Genomic DNA, 18,894 nt, shown 5'->3' with positions numbered 1-18,894 from the left:
GGCTCAGTGGTTGAACGTCTGCCTTTGTGATCCCAGTGGGAAGTCTGGAAGTGGGAAGTCTGCCTCTGCCTCTCTCTCTCATAAATAAATAAATAAAATCTTTTTTTGGAAAGTAAGGAAAGAAGGAAGAAAGGGAGGGAGGGAGGAAGAAGGAAGGGAGATAGAAAGGAAGAAAAAGAAAGAAAGAAGATAGTTCTGTAACCTATGCCCTAGTAGTTCCTTTCCATTCCTTCACTCGACAAATATATTTTAAATATTTACTGAGTACCTATTACATACTAGGTATTATGCTAAATCAGGGGATATGTTTTAATTACTGTGGCAGGCATGGTTATTTTCATTATTAGCCTTACTTATAAAGGGTCAATCCGGGTGGAGTCCGGTGCCTTGGCTAAGGCTTGCCCGGCCTCGTATTCACCTGGAGAACTGCCAACTCTAGTTAAGGACCCTCTGCGCGGCCCGGTGCACACAGGATTCCCAGGAGCAGCCTCGGGCTGAAAGCACCGTGAAATCCTGAGCGGAGAAACGGTGCTCAGGGTGGGGAGGGGAGGGGAGGGGAGGGGAGGGGAGGGGAGGGGAGACCCGGGCCCAGCGGGGGGAGGCGGACTGTTCTGTCTGGCTCGATTTTCCTCCGGTGACCTCGCGTTCTGAGGCCTCCAGGAGCGGGCGCGGCTGCAGACCTGCGGTCGGTCAACCTGGGGGGGCGGGGGGGGGGGGCGCAGGGGCAGCTGCGGGGCGGGGGCGGGGCGCGGCGGGCGGCTCCTCCCGGGCTCAGCGCGACCGCGGGGCGCCTGGGGCCACCGCGGGGAGGGGCTCCGGGGACCGCGCTCCCAGCGGCGGGGAAGCAGCTCCGGGTTGCGGCAGGAACGTGCCCTTCCCCCCGGCCGACTTTCGGCCGCGGCAACGGAAGCAGGAACTGGCTCAGCGCGCAGGCCGGGGCGGGCGGGAGCCGCGGAGCATCCCTGTCGCCCTCGCCGAGAGCTGCGCGCGGACCGGCCGCTCCCTGCCCGCGAGCGCGGGGCTGTCCTCGCCCAGGTGGGACCCGCGGGGCCCCGGGGCCAGTCGCTGCCAGGTAAAGGCGTCGCCGCGCTCCCCTCCAGGCGGACCGCAGCCCCCCGCGTTTCCTGCGCCCCCCTCTGCCTCTCCCGGAGCGCCCGGGCCCGGGCGGGGGGGGGTGCGGCCGCGGAGCCCTGGGGGCATCTCCAGGCTCGCGCCGCAGCACCTGTCGCAAACGGCATTGGCTCCACGTCGTCATCGGGAGAGGCACGAGAATGCTCAGTAAGCGACATGCATCTCCTCAAAGGAAGGGAGAGAAAACGATTTCCATTATTTGACCCAGTTACATACAAGTGCATTTTAGTGATGGTAGTAAGCGGGCGTTATGCCCGGGCGCCGCCTCTCTCTCCCACGTGGATCCTTTCCCCCCTCTCTTTCAATAGAATTCAACTTGACTGTGGACCTTTAAGGCCTAAGCCATAATGATTAGAAGAATACCTTTACCTAATAGTTGTTGAGCATCTTTAGCGAGATAAACTCTTCAGTCCCTCTTGCAGTCCAGGCTCTAAAAAGATGCTGCAAAATAAATAAATACATAAATAAATAAATAATAAAAAGATGCTGCATACAGAAAGCCCAGTTCCTACCCCATGCCCCCGCATAGTTCCGGTTTCTCTGCAAGAATTCAAGGAGACATTCTGTCAAAATCCATTCAAAGTATTGACCTGGTTTTCCTCTTTGGGTCCTGTTTGCTTTCCTTGAGGGCTAGAAAAGAGACTTGCAAAATGTGGCAGCATAAAAAGATAACCTGTGCCAGGGTTCTTAAACTGGAGAATCACAGGTAGTATTTAGAAAGTCTGAGAACTTCAGTGGGAAAATTTATTATTTTAGTAGCCTCAAACTGAAACACAGCATTTCCTCTAGGAGGCACACAGAAGCCACAGCAGAGTCAGAGGCAGCTGTAATTTGCCGCCAGTAAGAATCACGGGTGTTTTCATATCATATTACTTATTACACGGATTTCAAGTATCATGTACATTCAACAGTCCTTCAAAATTATGGCAGTTATTAGGGGAACCTGGGTGGGCCAGCCCATTGGGCCTCTGACTCTTGATTTTGGCTTAGGTCATGATCTCAGGGTTGTGGGATGGAGCCAGGTGGGACTCTCTGTGCATTGAGGAGTCTGCTTGTCCCTCTCCCTCTGCTCTTCCCCCCACATGGGCGCTTGCTCTCTCTCTCTCAAATAAATAAAGTCTTCAAAATTATGGCAGTTGTTAGATGCACCACTTGTTCTTTAATAGGCTAATAAAGAATCCCAAAACAAACAAGGGGTGGTGGAAAGGGAGGTGGGTGGGGGTGACTGGGTGATGGGCACTGGGGGGGGGCACTTGATGGGATGAGCGTTGGGTGTTATGCTATATGTTGGCAAATTGAACACCAATAAAAAAATAAAAATTAAAAAAAATAAAAAATCCCAAATACCCACAATTATTTCCATTTTTGCTGAAAATGGGTTTAAAATGGGATCTATCTCATAAGAATTGGGAATCTATTGCATTAAGATTCTTGTAAGGATTAAATGACATGACACATGTAAAGTGTTTAGCATAGAAACTGGCACGTGAGAAACATAAATATTATTTGACTTTAAAAAGTTGGACACCAGGACGCCTGAGTGGCTCAGTAGTTGAGCATCAGCCTTTGGCTCAGGGTGAAATCCTGGAGTTTCAGGATCGAGTCTGCATCAGGCTCCCCATGGGGAGTCTACTTCTCCCTCTGCCTATGTCTCTGCCTCTCTCTCTGTGTCTCTCATGAATAAATAAAATCTTTTAAAAAAAGTTGGATACAGCAGCAACGAAGGTATTGGACTTGTGTTGTTACTATATATAGGTAAATATATGCTTTTTTTTTTTTTTTTGCTTTTTCACTCTTCTGTTTTATTACTAACTAAATCTATTTACTTATATTAGGGATCATTCTTATTTTTAAAAAATATTTTAGGGCGGCCCAGGTGGCTCAGCGGTTTAGTGCTATCTTTGGCCCAGGGCATGATCCTGGAGACCTGGGATCGAGTCCCATGTCCAGCTCCCTGCATGAAGCCTGCTTCTCCCTCTGCCTGTCTCTTTCTCTCTGTGTGTGTCTCTCATGAATAAATAAAATCTTTTAAAAAAATTTTATTTTTAAGTTATCTCTACACACAACATGGGGCTCAAACGCACAACCCCGAGATCAAGGATTGCATGCTCCACCAACTGAGCCAGCCAAGCACCTTCTGTATTAGGGATCACTCTTTGTGTTGTACAGTTCTATGGGTTTTGACAAACAAAGACGTGTAACAACCATTACAGTATCATATAGAATAACCTCACTGCTCTAAAAACTTCCGTGTTCCACGTATTCATCCCTTCCTTCCTCTGCCTGATAACCACCAATATTTTTACTGTTGATATAGTTTTGCCTTTTCTAGAACATCATATAGTTGACAAGAAGTCATATATTTCAAACTGGCTTCTTTCACTTAGCAATATGCAATTATGTTTCCTCTGTGTCCTTTTGTGTCTTATTAGCTCATTTTTTATATAGAATAATATTCCATTTTATGAATATACCACATTTTGTTTATCCATTCACCTATTGGTTGTTTCCAGTTTTTGGAGGTGATGTATAAAGCTAAATGTGTATATAGATTTTTGTAGGATTTGGTATTGTCAGCTTTTTGGATTTTAGTCATTCTAACGGGTGTATAGTAGTATCTCATTTTAATTTGCAGCTCCCTAATGACTATAATGTTGAGCACCTTTTCACATGCTTATTTGTCATCTGTGCTATCTCCTTTGGTGATGTTGTATGTTCAGATACTTTGCCCATTTTTAATTGGGTCATTTTCTGAGGTTTTTTTTTTTTTAAGATTTTATTAATTTATTCATGAGAGAGACACACACACAGAGGCAGAGACATAGGCAGAGAGAGAAGCAGGCCCCATGCAGAGCCTGATGTGGGACTCGATCCCGGGACTATAGGATCACGCCCTGGGACGAAGGCAGGCACTCAACCGCTGAGCCACTCAGGTGTCCCCGTTTTCTGAGTTTTAACAATTCTTTGTATATTTTAGCTACTAGTCCTTATCAGATATGTGTTTTGCAAATATTTCTCCCAGTCTGAGGCTAATCTTTTTCTTCTCTTAGTGTCTTGGGCAGAGCAGATGTTTTCATTTTAATGAAATCCAGCCTCAACATTTTTTTCTTTAATGGATTGTGCTTTAGGTATTATATCTAAAGATTTTTCCTATGTTATATTCTAGGAGGTGTTTTCTTTAAAGATTTTTTTCTAAGTAAACTCTGTACCTAACACGGGGCTCAAACTTACAACCCCAAAGATTTTGCTCTACCAATTAACCCGGTAAGAGTCACATGCTCTACCAATTAACCTGCTAAGAGTTTTATAGTTTTACATTTTATATTTAGGTCTTTGATCAATTTTGAATTAATTTTTGTAAACAATGGAAGATTTGTATCTAGATTTATCTTTCTTACAGTAAGATACCTATGGATATCTAGTCATTCTAGCACCATTTTTGAGAAGGCTGTCCTTTCTCCATTGAATTGCCTTTGCTCTTTTGTTAGAGCTCAGTTGATTCATCTATCGTTAACTGACCCAGTAGACCTATGGGTCTATTTCTTGACTTACGATTCTGTTCTATTCTGTTTTTCCTTTCTTTTGGTAGTACCCCATGGTCTTGATTACTATAACTTTATGGTAAGTATTGAAGTTAGGTGGTGTGAATTCTCCAACTCCGTTCTTCTTCAGGACTTTGTTGGCCATTCTGGCCTTTCTGCATTTCCATGTAAACTTTCAAATCAAAACTTTAAGGCATGCCTGGGTGGCTCAGTCAGTTAAGTATCACACACTTGGTTTGGTTCAGGTCACGATCTCAGGGTTGTGAGATTGAGCCCTGCATTGGGCTCTGTGCTCAGTGAGGGGTCTGCTTGAAATTAACTCTCTCCTTCTTCCTCTACCACCCCCCCATGTGTGTGCTCTCTCTCAAATAAATAAATCTTTAAAAAAATCAAAACTTTAAAATTCTTGAGATCCACAAAGTAACTTGCTAGGAACTTTATTGGTATTGCACTGAACCTATAGATCTTCCATCACAGACACTTGTCAGCTTTTAAGCATTGATGGGATAGTATACGTGTTTGTGCTTATTTGTTCTTTACCAAGTTTTTAAGATTGATTTATTTGATAGGGAAAGAGAGTGCACAAAGGGGGGGTAGGGGCAGAGAGAGAGGGAATCTCAAGCAGACTCCCTGCTGAGGATGGAGCCCGATGCAAGGCTTGAGCCCATGATCCTGAGATCATGGCCTGAGAAGAAATCAAGAGTTGGATGCTCAACCAGCTGAGCCGCCCAGGTGCTCTTCTTTATTGTTTTTAATGAAAGATTGTCTTGATCTATTATAAAATATATTAAAAGTGAAACATAAAAAAACTTGTTTCTGTTTTAGAAATCATGAATTCTTTACATTGACTTGAAGGAAATGAAGTGTATCTTCACTAGATTTATTAAAGGAAACAAAATTCATTGATGATTTTCTATTTTTGTTCTAGAGAGAAATTCTCTGATCTGTACAATCTTCTTGAAGCAAACTCAGACCAGAGGGAGGATTATCCTTGATGTTTGAAGACTAAGACCAAACTGAAATTTAAAATGTTCTTTAGGGAAGAATGGAGCTTGACTTATACTTTTGTAATAATTTGTTTCCTGACACTAAGGCTGTCCAGCAGTCAAAACTGCCCTACCAAGAGTCTAGAAGATGTTGTCATTGACATCCAGTCATCTCTTTCTAAGGGAATTAGAGGCAATGAACCCATACGTACGTTAACTCAGGAAGACTGCATTAATTCTTGCTGTTCAACAAAAAACATAACAGGTAAGTAATCATCCCTTGGCAACTCTTTATTCCAAGTCTTTTGTGACATCAGTAGCTGGTTGATGTGGTTACGTAATTTATACAAGTGATTCTTTATGGAATAGAAATGTGGGTGAAAAAATCACTGGCAAAATATTCCACAAGTGTATCCTTCCCTCCCCTAAGCTGGGTCAAAGTTACTGAGGAGTGTGTCTGTATATTACCCAGGTGTCTGATTAGAAAAAGGTTGAGAACCACTGGTGTTATGTTCTAATGGGTATCTAAGATGTTTTCAATATCTTAGAAACCAAAGTCCTTTAGGGATATGGGAAGTTGTTTGGTCTAACTCATTCATGTGACACAGAGGGAAACAGAGGCCCACAAGTTTGAACCATACCTTTGCATATTTCAAGTTTCAGACCTATGACTTGAAGAGAAACAGTGAAACAGTGATCATTTTTCAGTTATGATCCTAATTCCCTAAATGAGAAATAAATGAATAAACAACAACAACAACAAAAACCACACAAAATTTATTGAGCACCAAATGCCTTTCTGGATGCTGGAGACAAAAAAAAAATGAATAAGATGAAAAAAATGAATAAGATGGACAAGGTCAGGCAGCCCGGGTGGCCCAGCAGTTTGGTGCCGCCTTTAGCCCGGGGTGTGATCCTGGAGACCCGGGATCGAGTCCTACGTTGGGCTCCCTGCATGGAGCCTGCTTCTCCCTCTGCCTCTCTCTCTCTCTGTCGTGAATAAATAAATAAAATTTAAAAATAGGTTTAAAAAAAAAAAAAAGATGGACAAGGTCTTGCCACTGAGGAGCCTAGTGAACACTGGACTAATGGTTCTTACCTCACTTATTAGCCAACAAATCATATCTTTTCTCTTATATCTTTACTTTCTTTTCTTTCTATAATGGGTATAGTATAGTAAGAAATATATGTATATAATCTTTGTTCCTGATTCCTGGCACAGAGCTCCTAAAAGCTTTGCAACTTCCTAAGCATAGGAACTTTTTTTGTTATTCATTATAAGCCCCTTTCAACCACAGCTGGGTTTATACTAATGAGATGACTCCTGGTAGCTTCAGGATGGGTATTGGTCACTATAAAGACCAAGGCTTGATTAGAAGTTTGGAACCTTCAGCCCTACCCCCACCTCCAAGTAGAGGAGAGTGGCTGGAGATTGCATTCAGTCACCAATGCCAATGATTTAATCAATTATGCCCACATAATGAAATCTCCAAAAATTCCTGAAATGATAGTTTTAGGGAGCTTCCAATTGGCAAACACATCCATGTGTCCAGAAGGGTTATGCATTCCAGCTCCACTGGGACAGAAGCTCCTGCACTCAGGACCCTTCTAGACCTTGCCCTTTTACCCTTCATCTGGCTATTCGTTTGCATCTTTTATAATAAACTGTAAGGGTAAGTATAGCCTTTTCCTGAGTTCTGTAAGTAGTTCTAACAAATTATCAAACCTGAGGTAGGGGATTGTGGGAACCAGAATTTATAGCCAAACTGAGCAGAAGTAAGAGTAATCTAGGACCTGATACTTTTTTTTTTTTTTTTTTTAAGATTTTGTTTATTCATGAGAGACACAGAGAGAGAGGCAGAGACACAGGCAGAGGGAGAAGCAGGCTCCTCACAGGGAGACTGATGCAGAACTCGATCCCCGGACCAGGATCACACCCTGAGCCAAAGGCAGATACTCAACCACTGAGCCACGGAGGCATCCCAGGACCTGATACTTTTTATTATTATTATTATTTGAGAGAGAGAGAGAGAGAGAGAGAGCAGGAGCCAGGGGAGGGCAGCAGGAGAGGGAGAAGAAGAAACAGACTCCCTGCTGAGTGGGGAGCCCACACAGGCCTCAATCCTAGGACTCAGAGATGATGACCTGAACCTAAGTCAGATGCTTAACCAGGATTCCAAGATCATGACCTGAGCAGAAGCCAGACTCTTAACCAACTGAGCCACCCAGGTGCTCCCACTTTCACCCCCCACCTCCAGGACCTGATACTTTTGACTAGCATCTAAATGAGGACAATCTTATGGGACTGAGCCCTTAAACCCATGGAGTCTGATACTAACTCTAATTTGTTTAGCGTAAGAATTGAGTTGAATTGAATTGAATTTTAAGACAATCAGGTGGAGAATTAGTGTGGAAATTATATCATGTATTTGATGTCAGGAAGAAAAAAAACCAAAAACCTCCAGTGGTCTTCTCAAACTTGGCAGTATGTTTTTGGACATTCTTAACGGTATGATTTATGGAAATTCCAGAGATTTAATTTAAATTTCGTTTTTCTTTAAATGTAATCAACATTTATATGAAATAGAAAATCATCGGCAAATGGGACTGAATGCTTTGTGAGTGCCTACTGGTAATACAGGAAACCTTGCATTTTTTTTCAGTTCCATAATGGGTGTTTAGTAAGAAATGAGGGTTTCCTGCCTTATTATACAAACAAAATTACTGTCACTGCTTTTCTGTAAGCAGAGGTAATTGTGGGTCTCATTTAATGGGTCTCAGACTTTTTCCTCATTTATTGAGCAGTGGTCTTTAATTGCTTAGGGCTCAAAAAAGCACTTTGATAATTTGCTTGTAGCCACAGATTCTAGAAAAATGCCTATAAGTACAAAGGACACAAGATTTTTACATACAACTTGCATGAGGGGAGGGCTTAAGGACCCTCCCTTTTACCTATGTGCCCCTCAAAAATGGTATTGTAGAATTATCCCATTTCTGGGAAGGGAAAAGCCTAAAGTGCCTTTTTTGTTGCCTGGGTGGTAGAGAGAGATATGATAAGACCTCTGCAGAAGTTCACCAAGTCTTATTTCCAAAAGTGGAAGTCAAGGTTGATCCTAACCATTGCCTGATTTAAAGACATGGTGCTGATGGCCAATTATGCAGGGTTTCTTTCCCCAGCTTTACTGAGATACATTTGGCATATAACATTGTGTAAACTTAAGATATGTGATGTGATGTGATGATTTGATGCATGTATGTGTTATGAAACAATTACCAAAACAAGGTTATTTAGTACATGATTAAGTGTGTGTGTGGTGAGAAAGAGCATGAATTTTTAATAATTAGCCTATATGCTTTTTAACCTTCATCCTGATCAGAGGTGTACTGATCCTTCAAGGGTCAGAGGCCAAGAAGTGTGACTGTACTAGATTGAGGCCAAAACCAACCGTAGGCCATGATGAATAGAAAGAATAATAATATTGGGCATAAGAGGAAGAGAAAAAGAAGCCAGAAATAAAAGTTAGAGTGAAAAGCCAGAAAGGAAGGAAAATAAAGAAGCAGAAATGATAAAGACGAGTAGCAATGTGAAGGAAAAAAAAATCAAAAGAAGAATGGTATTGATAAAAGTAAAAAATAGACTTTGTGTTCCATAAACTACTCAGATCCTTTGTGGAAGGAAGCATGATAGTTTGATGCTGAATTTAGTGATTCTCCCCAAGAAAGCCAGACTCATGTCTTCATAGGTGTCTGAGATAGGTGTCTGCCTTTGGGATAGGAGAAATTCATGAAATCATTAACTTAGATCCATTTAAGTCCCAATTCAGTTGTGGGTTGTGTAAAGATGGTAAAATCAGTATTTCTGTGTATGTTTTGATGGATATTTTAGAAAATGGAAGGCTTATATAAAGAATTAAGTGTACTATTTAAAGTAGGTTTTGCCAGGGGCTCCTGGGTGGCTCAGTGGTTGAGCATCTGCCTTTGGCTCAGGGCGTGATCCTGGGGTCCTGGGTTCGAGTCCCACATCGGGCTCCCCAAAGGGAGCCTGCTTCTCCCTCTGCCTATCTCTCTGCCCCTCTGGTTCTCTCAGGAATAAATAAATAAAATCTTTTAAAAAAATAAAATAGGTTTTGCCAGAATTACCTTAATTCAGATTTTTAAACCCAGTGTCTTTACAAATTGCTTTACGTGACTAAGGAAGAGGAAATGAATCAGCGGTCAGCAAGCAAGTGAATAATATGAACAAAGGTGTTTGTGTTGGACAGCAGAATAAATAATTGCCTACTCTTTAGAATATCCTATTTCAACATAATGCTTACAAAGCCTTTCATTGCAGGAGACAAAGCATGTAACTTGATGATCTTCGACACTCGAAAAACAGCTAGACAACCCAACTGCTACCTATTTTTCTGTCCCAGTGAGGAAGCCTGTCCGCTGAAACCAGCTAAAGGACTTATGACTTACAGGATACTTAGAGGTAATAAAAACTTTGTTCTTTTTCTTTGGCAATTGGAATTATTTAAGGACGTGGTTCCTGTGAAAGATTTTCTACCAAAGATCTAAGTAAAACTACCAAAAGTGGTCATAAATATAGAGGCACACCAGAAAACTCTCATGATTTAAGGTTCAGTTTAGTTTAAACTTTAGTTTAAACTTTAGTTCAAGTTTCCAATGAAAGATGTCTGAATGTTAGTGTTTTGTGTTGTGTCGCTTTTGTTTTTACCTCCCTGAGATAAAAGGCACACAGACCTTTCATGACAACATTTTGAAATGCCTCTTTAGAACGATGTTAAACAACACTGGAATAAGATCTCCAGGGCCCAGGGAGATTGTTTTCAAAGACCTATGTGGGTGTATAAAATTCCAGTATATTTGTCTTTAGGTTCCAATTATTTTATAATAACATTATCTGAAATCAAACACTCTGGAGCTTATTACCCAGACTTGGAGGGAAGTTCATTCAAGAAGTATTTACTGTGCATCTACCATGTGCCAAATTCTGTGCCAGGCATTGGAAATATAGTCTTCCTACTAAGCATATTTGTTCAGAATACAGAAAATAAACAACTGAAGAATAATATAATTATTTGAAAGACACCTGGGTGGTTCAGTGTTTGAACGCCTGCCTTTGGCTCAGGTTGTGATCCCAGGCTCCTGGGATCAAGTCCCTCATCAGGCTCCCCAAAGGGAGCCTGCTTCTCCCTCTGCCTATGTCTCTGCCTCTCTCTCTGTGTCTCTCATGAATAAATAAAATCTTTAAAATATATATATATATATATATATATATATATATATATAATTATTTGAGTATGTCTTGGTGAGATTTTGGCTTGTTGGTTTTTCAGGAAGAAATGCTTTGGTATCAAATTTCCTTTTATTTAAACTGTAGAAAGTTTTTGTCATTACACCCTTGGCTATCAGTAGTTTTCTATTAGTTTATTTACTCAATAAACAACAGATGTTATTTAGCATCTCCTATTTGCCAGACATTTTTTTCTGCCCTAAGAACACAAAAATATAACAGTAAACGTGAAAAACAAGGTCCTTACCTCTGGAACTTATGTTTTAGGAGAGAGACAGTAACCGTCATAAATAAATAATCAAGGAAAAGTAGTCACTAGTGCTGTGCAGATGAGCAAAGACGATGTAATAGATGATCACGAGTGGACCCTCTTGATTAGGTGATCAGAGGAAGCATCTGTGATGAAGTAACCCCTCAACTGAGATTTGAACAATAAAAAGATCTGGGAAGACCTTCAGGCAGAGGAAATAGCCCATTCCAATATCCTAAGGCAGAATGGTTTTGGAGTGTTTGAAGAACAAACACCCCAGTCCCAGCTGGCTGACTCATAGTGAACCTCATAAAGAGTGAAATGCAACAGGTTTGAAAAGCACAGAGATCACATAAAGCTTTGCAAACCAGGGTAGGAAGTTCTTATTTGAGGTGTGTAAATGGGAAGCCCTTGGAAGTTTTTGAGCAGGCACTCAGGTAATGTGTTTTCAAGGTAATTTCTCAAAGCTCACTGCGACTGTTCTACTGGGGGTAGACAGCAATGCAGCAGCAAGAGAAGTGGATAGGAAGTGGGGGCAAGATCCAAGTGAATGACCATGGCATTATGGATTGGGGAGGTGGCAGAGGAGGTAGAGAGAAATCAATATACAGATGTTTCAGAGGTAGCATTCACAGGCCTTGCCAGTGGTGTGGAGGATGACAACAGGGAGGAGAGAAGCACTGAAGTTGAATCCTAGTTTTTGACTTGAGTGTCTACATGGATGTTGTTGGCATCATCTACTGAGCTGGGAAAGGTTTATGGAGACTGGTTTTAGGGTTGGGACAGGGAATGCAATCAAGGGTTCTCTTGACTGTATTATGTGTGAGGTACTTTGGGGAATGATACTGCCCAGGCACCCTGGGCAGAGACTGCTTTGTCTCCTGGGTGAGCTTGTGTCTGAGTTTTGGTTAATGAACCAGATGCATCAAGCATTTCCTTAAGCAGAGGCATAAAGCACAAATTATTTGTGCACATTCTTCCTAAGTAGTGATATAAACCCAAGTATAAGAAAACTTGCACAAGGTACAAAGTTTCAGTTTTGCAAGATGAAGAAAGTTCTGGAGATGAATGAGGCTGATGGTTGCAGAGCAAAGTAATTATACTCACAAAGAGAGTGATAAATTGCAGGAACAATAATGTAAAATAACATACATGTACAATGTAAAATAATGATTTTTAAAAAACACTAAGCATAGAACAAATTAGGCTTCTTAAAACAATCAAGACCAGGGTGCCTCGGTGGCTTATCAGGCTAAGCATCTACCTTTGGTCTCTGGTCATGGTCACAAGGTCCTGGGATTGAGTCCCTGCATCAAGGTCCCTGCTCTGCAGGGAGAGCCTGCTTCTTCCTCTCCCTCTGTCTGCTGATCCCCCTGCTCGTGCTCTCTCTGTCTCTGTCAAATAAATAAATAAAAATCTTAAAAAAACACAACACTTAAGACCTTACTTTCTGTGAACGGTGTCTTTTCTTGACCTTTTGGGGCTTCAGTGGCTAGGATGGCTGCCCCCGATCTGTGTGGCTCCTTCACTTCATGCCCATATATATTTCATCTTGGCTAAAAACTTTGGAGGCTACAGTGTGGTGTTGATACTTCTTGCTGTTCCTCTTTGATCACCTGGAATATTGCATTAGACAGCCAAGAGTGGTATCTAGCAGGAAATGGATATTCCCACTCTTAGTTTCCAAAGTGGTCAGGGCTCAAGACATTGATTGGAATACTTGGTCTTCTCTTTCTGGAATTCCCATAATATGGAAGTTGGACCATCATGTTCTGCCTCTGTTATCCCTTCTCACTACCTCTTCATTCTGTCCCTTCTTCCATTATCAGTGTGCTTCCCTATGTGTGGCTCCTGTTTCATAATCAAAGCACAGTATTGTGAAAATTATAGGTAATTTACTCCAGTAATTCTACTTCCATAAAACCTAAAGACACAAAGCTAAAACAAGAAAAAGCTATTGGTTTGAAGCTGTTTATTGCATAATTAGTTTAAGGAGTGAAAAACTAGAAGCAGCATAAATGTCCAATTGCCAGAGAATGGTTGGGTGTATAATATGATGGATCCACTTGAAATAATAGGATGCAAATATTTAAAAATAAGGTTGAGTACATAAATAAGCAAAATTTAAGGTGAAAAACACCCAGTTGTTTTTCAATGACATGAAAAAATTTAACTTTAAGGTATATGTAAGGTATAAATGTGAATAGTTGTTGGGACACAATGATAAAAATTATAGTTGAATTTGTTTTATAATTTTCATAATACTCTGTAGTATTGTTGCTTTTATAATGCACGTGTCAAAAAGGGAGTGTGTGGTAAAGATTCTCTCCAATATAAATGGGAGATAAGGGAACTTGGCATGTATGTAAACCTTTCCAACAGGGGGGTGTGAAGGTAGTAAGGGGAATTAGAATCAAACAGTTCCTGTGGCAGCCACCAAGGGGCGCCATCAGTCCAGAGCCCAGATCAATATCTCAGAGCCCAGGGCACCAACCCTGGACCTAGTAGTGTGCAGCTGACTTTATATCTACAGGATGTTTACAATTTATGTTTGTAATTCTATTTATGATATGCCCGTGTTGATAGATTAAGATTCCCCATGAAAATAAATTATCTGCTTCCTGTTTAGAGAGAATTTTGTTTTTTATTTTTATTTTTTTAGAGAGAGAGAGAGAGAGAAATTAAATAGATATTTCTTTGGTGGTTTGTTTTCAGATGAACTGCATTTCCTATATCTGGTTAATATTTACAGACCAAAAGTTTGAAAGATGCCAGAGCACTGTGTTCATTCTATTAAACCATTGTAACTTGGCATTATCTTTTTTTTTTTTTCCCCCCAGCTTTGTGGTATGTCATTTCTACCAAGGACTAGAGTAGGGGACCTCAGGGAGAGAATCAATTGGGAGTCTGTTTGCTCAGTTGGTTTTCAAGTAATAGTTAGCCCTTAAGTTTTTTATTTCATGAAGTCACTTGAAAATGAACTCAAAAGAGATATTGAGGGAACCCGGCTGTTTCAGAGTCCCCTCTAGCTCATCTATGCATGAGAGAGGAAAGGTACCACACCCCAATGGCAAACATCAGTGGGTGAGGTGAATGGAGCAGGTGTAGAGGATCCCTGGGTGGTTCTAAGATCTTTGCCAATAGATGAATCTTATCAAGAAATGGGACTAGCCCTAGCCTTGTTTTCTTTATGAGCTTGTGTTCTTGAGAAAGAAAGCAGCTGTTTTGGTCATTCTTGTCAATGGCTTTAAATTCTGAGTTCGTATACATCACAGAGCATTTTCTTAACTGGTCTTTTTTTTTGAAACTTTATTATTTTTTTAAAGATTTTATTTGTTTATTCATGAGAGACACACACACACACACACAGAGGCAGAAACATAGGCAGGCTCCATGCAGGGATCCTGATGTGGGACTCAACTCTGGGACTCCAGGATGAGGACCTGAGCTGAAGGCAGACGCAACCGCTGAGCCATCCAGGTGTCCCCCCTTTTTTTTTTTACTTTAAAATAAAATATGTTGAGTCCTGTTCTTTTTTTTTTTCTTTTAAGATTTTATTTATTTATTTATTTATTCATGAGAGACACACAGAGAGAGGCAGAGACATAGGCAGAGGAAGAAGCAGGCTTCCTTTGGGGAACCCAATGCAGGACTCAATCTCTAGACCCCAGGACCACGACCCTAGCCAAAGGCAGATGCTCAACCACTGAGCCACCCAGGCATCCCAGTCTTGTTCTTTTTTACCAAATATCTGATACTATCTAAAAATATATGTGCTAAAAAAAAAAAAATATATATATATATAGGTGCTGTTTATCTCATGGTGATGTTATATCTGTAAATGTGGTATAACCTGCAGCAGAAACTCTTTTCTTCAGCATTGTCAGGGGAGAGAGGAATTTCAATCATCCAAATTCTATTCTGGAGTAAAGCACTGTATCCTAGAGAAGATGTCTGCAAACTTTTTCTCTTGAGGGCAAAATGACAAGTATTTTAGGCTTTCCAGACCAGTATTTTAGGCTTTGTGGGCCTTATGCAATCTGTTGTACCTACTCACCTCTGTCCTTATAGTATGTAGTACCCACAAACAATGTATAAAAAAATGGTTACATGCCAATAAAACTTTATTTGTGGACACTGAATTGTGAATTTTATGTAATTGTCATGTGTCACAAAATATTATCCTTTGATTTTTGTTGGCCATTTAAAAATGTAGATCCTAGCTCACAAGCCATACGAAGAGAAATAACTAGCCAGGTTTGGCCCTTGGGTCATAATTTGCTCATCTCTGTCCTAGATGGATTAATAAGTTATAGTTTTTTTTTTTTAAGATTTTATTGATTTATTCATGAGAGACACACAAAGAGAGGCAGGGACATAGCCAGAGGGAGAAGCAGGCTCCCTCTGGGGAGCCTGATGTGGAACTCAATCCCAGGACCCCAGGATCATGCCCTGACCCGAAGGCAGACACTCAACCACTGAGCCACCCAAGTGCCCTTTATTTATTTTAGAGCACACATTTGCAGGCATGCAGGGGTAAGGGCAGATGCAGAGGGAAAGAGAGAATCTCAAGCAGACTCTGTCCTGAGCCCTACACGGGACTCCATCTCATGACCCTGAGATCATAACCTGAGCCAAAGTCAAAGGTCAGCTGCTTAACAGACTGAGCCACCCAGGCACCCTGGTAAGTGACAGTTAAGGGACCTCTTTGTAGTGTGAAGCTTAGAGTAGTCAAACATATTACAAATCTGAGGCTGCCTCTGGATCTGTTCGTTAGCAGAGATGCGAGGAGAGTCTAGTTCAGAAACCGGCATTGAGAGGAGTTCAAGAAGAGAAGAGGAAAGAGAACAGGAAAGAATGAACCCATAAACACTATGGAATTCCTTTTCTTCCTTCCTTGTGTTTTCTGCAGTTTAAATCTAAGTGAGGTGATTAGCCAAGTAGCGACAGCGTGATACAGAGCCATTTGACTGATCATTCCCTGCCCCTAATGGCTCCATAAAGCCTTTCCAGTTTGGGTGGTGATGAACGGTGTGTGAGATGAAGGGCACGATTCTGAGCTTGCTCTTCCCCCTTGAGGAGGATCTGAGGCTGGTTCCCCCGCAGCAGCACTCAGAACTGTGTGATTTTCTGCTCTTTCTTGTCAGCACTGTGGCCATCCTAATTTCAAATATTGGTTCCATTGTCCTCAGACTCTAATAAGACATTGGCTCTGAAATTTTAATCTTTGAGGGTCAGAATGAAATCTCTCAAATTGCCTTCCTCCCCAGAGTGTGGTGCTGAAACCTGTTTTTTGGTTGGAAAATGTCATCAGCCTTCTGCCGCGGCCTTGGGCTCTGTGCCCCAGGAGGCCAGACCTCCCTTCCTGGCATCCTCCTCCTCCTCCTCCTCCTCTTCCTCCTTCTCCTCCACTGTTGCAGGCAAATGTCTGGGATTCTGTGTCCTCCCTTGTTGCCTAAGGCCCCTACTACTACTGTTCTTGCCTGTGGGCCACCCTTGCTGTGAGATCTCTCCTTGGTGATTGTCAGTTTCTGGGCTGTCATGACAGTCTCAGGGATTCCCCCTCTCTGCCAGTCCTCTTCCTGCTGTGTCACCCTGGCACAGCTCTCTTCCCTGGCCTTAGCCCCTTACACCTAACCTCCTGCTGCTGGGTCCTGAGCTCCTCTTCGCTCCCTTGCTCTGCTCCTCCCACCTCTTCCTGAACTCGCCTGGTCCTCCTCCACACATTTCTCCTCTGTCCCATCCCTCTAGAAATAAACCACAGCATCTGGTAGAGAGGCAGTGTCATCAGATTCTGATTTAGCAATTTGTATTTTTCCATTTTGCGCAAGTTTCTATGAAATGTCAAGTTTCAACAGTTTGGGGGATTTACTGAACTAGCTGTTTGTCCTTTTTTTTTTTTTTTTTTTAACCTGCCTTGGCATGAAATATTTAAGTCTCCTTTTAATTTTCTTTACATCTTTCAGAGTTTCCAACTGTGGCCAGAACTAACTCGCCAAGCCCAGAGTTAACCCGAGAAGATTCTCTCATCCATGGCCAGTCTTCAAGGAGAATCCCTCCCACAACCCCTGCTATGACAGGTTATTCAAAGCCCGCTGATAGCTTCTGGAGAGATGCATTTTCTCAGAAGTTGGGATCCTCAGATCATTTGGAGAAACTAGTGAAGATCGGTCAAGCGAGTACATTGTTCCCTGTTTATAAAGAAAAAGGCCATCCTCAGAGTTCACAGTCTGCCTCCAAACAAAAAATAGCTCATCCACTGCCTAAGCATGTGACAACACTCCCCACAACAGTGCCCATTGCCTCTCTGCCTACCACCTCTGCCCCTCCAAAGCCTGCATTTGCCTCTCTGCCTACCACCTCTGCCCCTCCAAAGCCCCCAACCACCAACGCTCCCATGATACCTTCCATGACTTCTGAACCAGAAGTGGCCACCTCAGCTCCATCCCTAGCCCTGGGCAAGTCTCAGCCCCCCACAATCCTCTTGTCTACAATTTTGACAAGTGCTGTGGTCACACCCAAAGCTAGACAAGCTACAGCAGCAGTTTCAAACACTGTCTCTGAGGCACCCATGGACTGGAAGAGCCCCCCAGAAACTGTGACCTTTCGAGAAATTTCCATTCTAACTTCAGACACAGAGGCTGCCTCTAACCCTCCTACACTTTCTTTGTCAGCTGTGGATTTTTCTGCTACTACACTGCCTACATCAAATGTGGATTCTTCTGCTACAAATAAAGCTGCTTCCCAGAAGGATGAGAAGGCCAAACCAGGGGGTTCCTCCCTGAACAGTGTTCCAGAAAGTCAACATGGCCTTCCATTTGAAAAATGGCTCCTCGTTGGAACCCTGCTCTTTGGTGTTCTGTTCCTAGCCATAGGCCTTGTCCTCTTGGGGAGAATGTTCTCAGAATCCCTCCGCAGGAGACGTTATTCGAGACTTGATTATTTGATCAATGGGATTTATGTTGACATCTAAGGAGGGAACTAGATATCTTTTCATTCGTGTAGTTACTAGTAGCCCAAATGCAGGACTCTGTTGACTCGCCCATTTTAGCAGGATTTCTGAAGTGTTTTGAAGACAAATGCCCCCTACCATTTTTATTTTTTGCTTGGTTTTTGAAGACAAAGGGAGAAAGGAAACAAATTAGGTAATTTGAGTGATCTATCTCTAAAATATTCACTGAAAACAAAGCTCTACCTAAAGTAATAAAGCATAATTGGCATATAAATTCAAAAATGACTGGCTTTTTGCAAGGAAAAGTGGTTATGACTTTTAGGCTCCAGTTCATTAACATTTCTGGTTCCAGATAAAGTCAACTGTTTATGATATTAATTCTAACGGGTTTACTTTCCTTTTTATATGAATTCCAATAAAACTTATTCCAGATGTATTTCCTTCCAATTAAATATTTGAATAAATCTTTTGTTACTCAGTAATGTTCTTATAAGTGACACATCCAGCTGGATAACTTTCAATTTATTCCCACCAGCAAAATGATTAAATGATGAAAATATGCGTTCTAAGTTAAAATTAACCCCCCTCCCCTTTTCCCTCAGTGAGTAAAGAGGTTCCTTTGGGACAATTCTAGCAGAAGATTAGCCTACATGGAGACAGTGATAAATAGCCAAATCTACTTCGAGTCCATTCTAATTAACTACCTCCCCCCCACACACACACATAAAAGTAGT

General features: G+C 41.9%; 2 protein-coding genes across 5 annotated transcripts in view; one reads left to right on the top strand and one right to left on the bottom strand.

Annotated features, from left to right (window-relative positions):
- Nucleotides 1–5,924, bottom strand: part of BORCS5 (BLOC-1 related complex subunit 5) — a 112,166-nt gene extending 106,242 nt beyond the window's left edge. Inside the window, exons 1-2 of the mRNA XM_038576819.1 lie at nucleotides 5,872–5,924; nucleotides 1,501–1,572 (exon numbers count right to left, since the gene is read on the bottom strand). The gene's annotated coding sequence lies outside the window, so the exon portion shown is untranslated. The remainder of the gene's footprint in view (nucleotides 1–1,500; nucleotides 1,573–5,871) is intronic.
- Nucleotides 408–18,642, top strand: MANSC1 (MANSC domain containing 1). Of its 4 annotated transcripts, none has more exons than XM_038576813.1 (4): nucleotides 408–528; nucleotides 5,602–5,924; nucleotides 9,993–10,133; nucleotides 17,175–18,642. In XM_038576813.1, the coding sequence occupies exons 2-4, from the start codon at nucleotides 5,702–5,704 to the stop codon at nucleotides 18,179–18,181; spliced, it is 1,371 nt and encodes a 456-aa protein (XP_038432741.1). In that variant the 5' UTR covers nucleotides 408–528; nucleotides 5,602–5,701; the 3' UTR covers nucleotides 18,182–18,642. The 4 variants fall into 4 exon arrangements, with proteins under 4 accessions (XP_038432741.1, XP_038432744.1, XP_038432740.1 ...); XM_038576816.1 differs by lacking the exon at nucleotides 408–528 and adding an exon at nucleotides 895–1,035; XM_038576812.1 differs by lacking the exon at nucleotides 408–528 and adding an exon at nucleotides 915–1,072.
- Nucleotides 18,643–18,894: the final 252 nt, after the last annotated feature.

This window comes from Canis lupus, chromosome 27, assembly GCF_011100685.1.
Source record: "Canis lupus familiaris isolate Mischka breed German Shepherd chromosome 27, alternate assembly UU_Cfam_GSD_1.0, whole genome shotgun sequence".
Taxonomy (NCBI): domain Eukaryota; kingdom Metazoa; phylum Chordata; class Mammalia; order Carnivora; family Canidae; genus Canis; species Canis lupus.
This window is presented reverse-complemented; position numbering and strand designations above follow the sequence as displayed.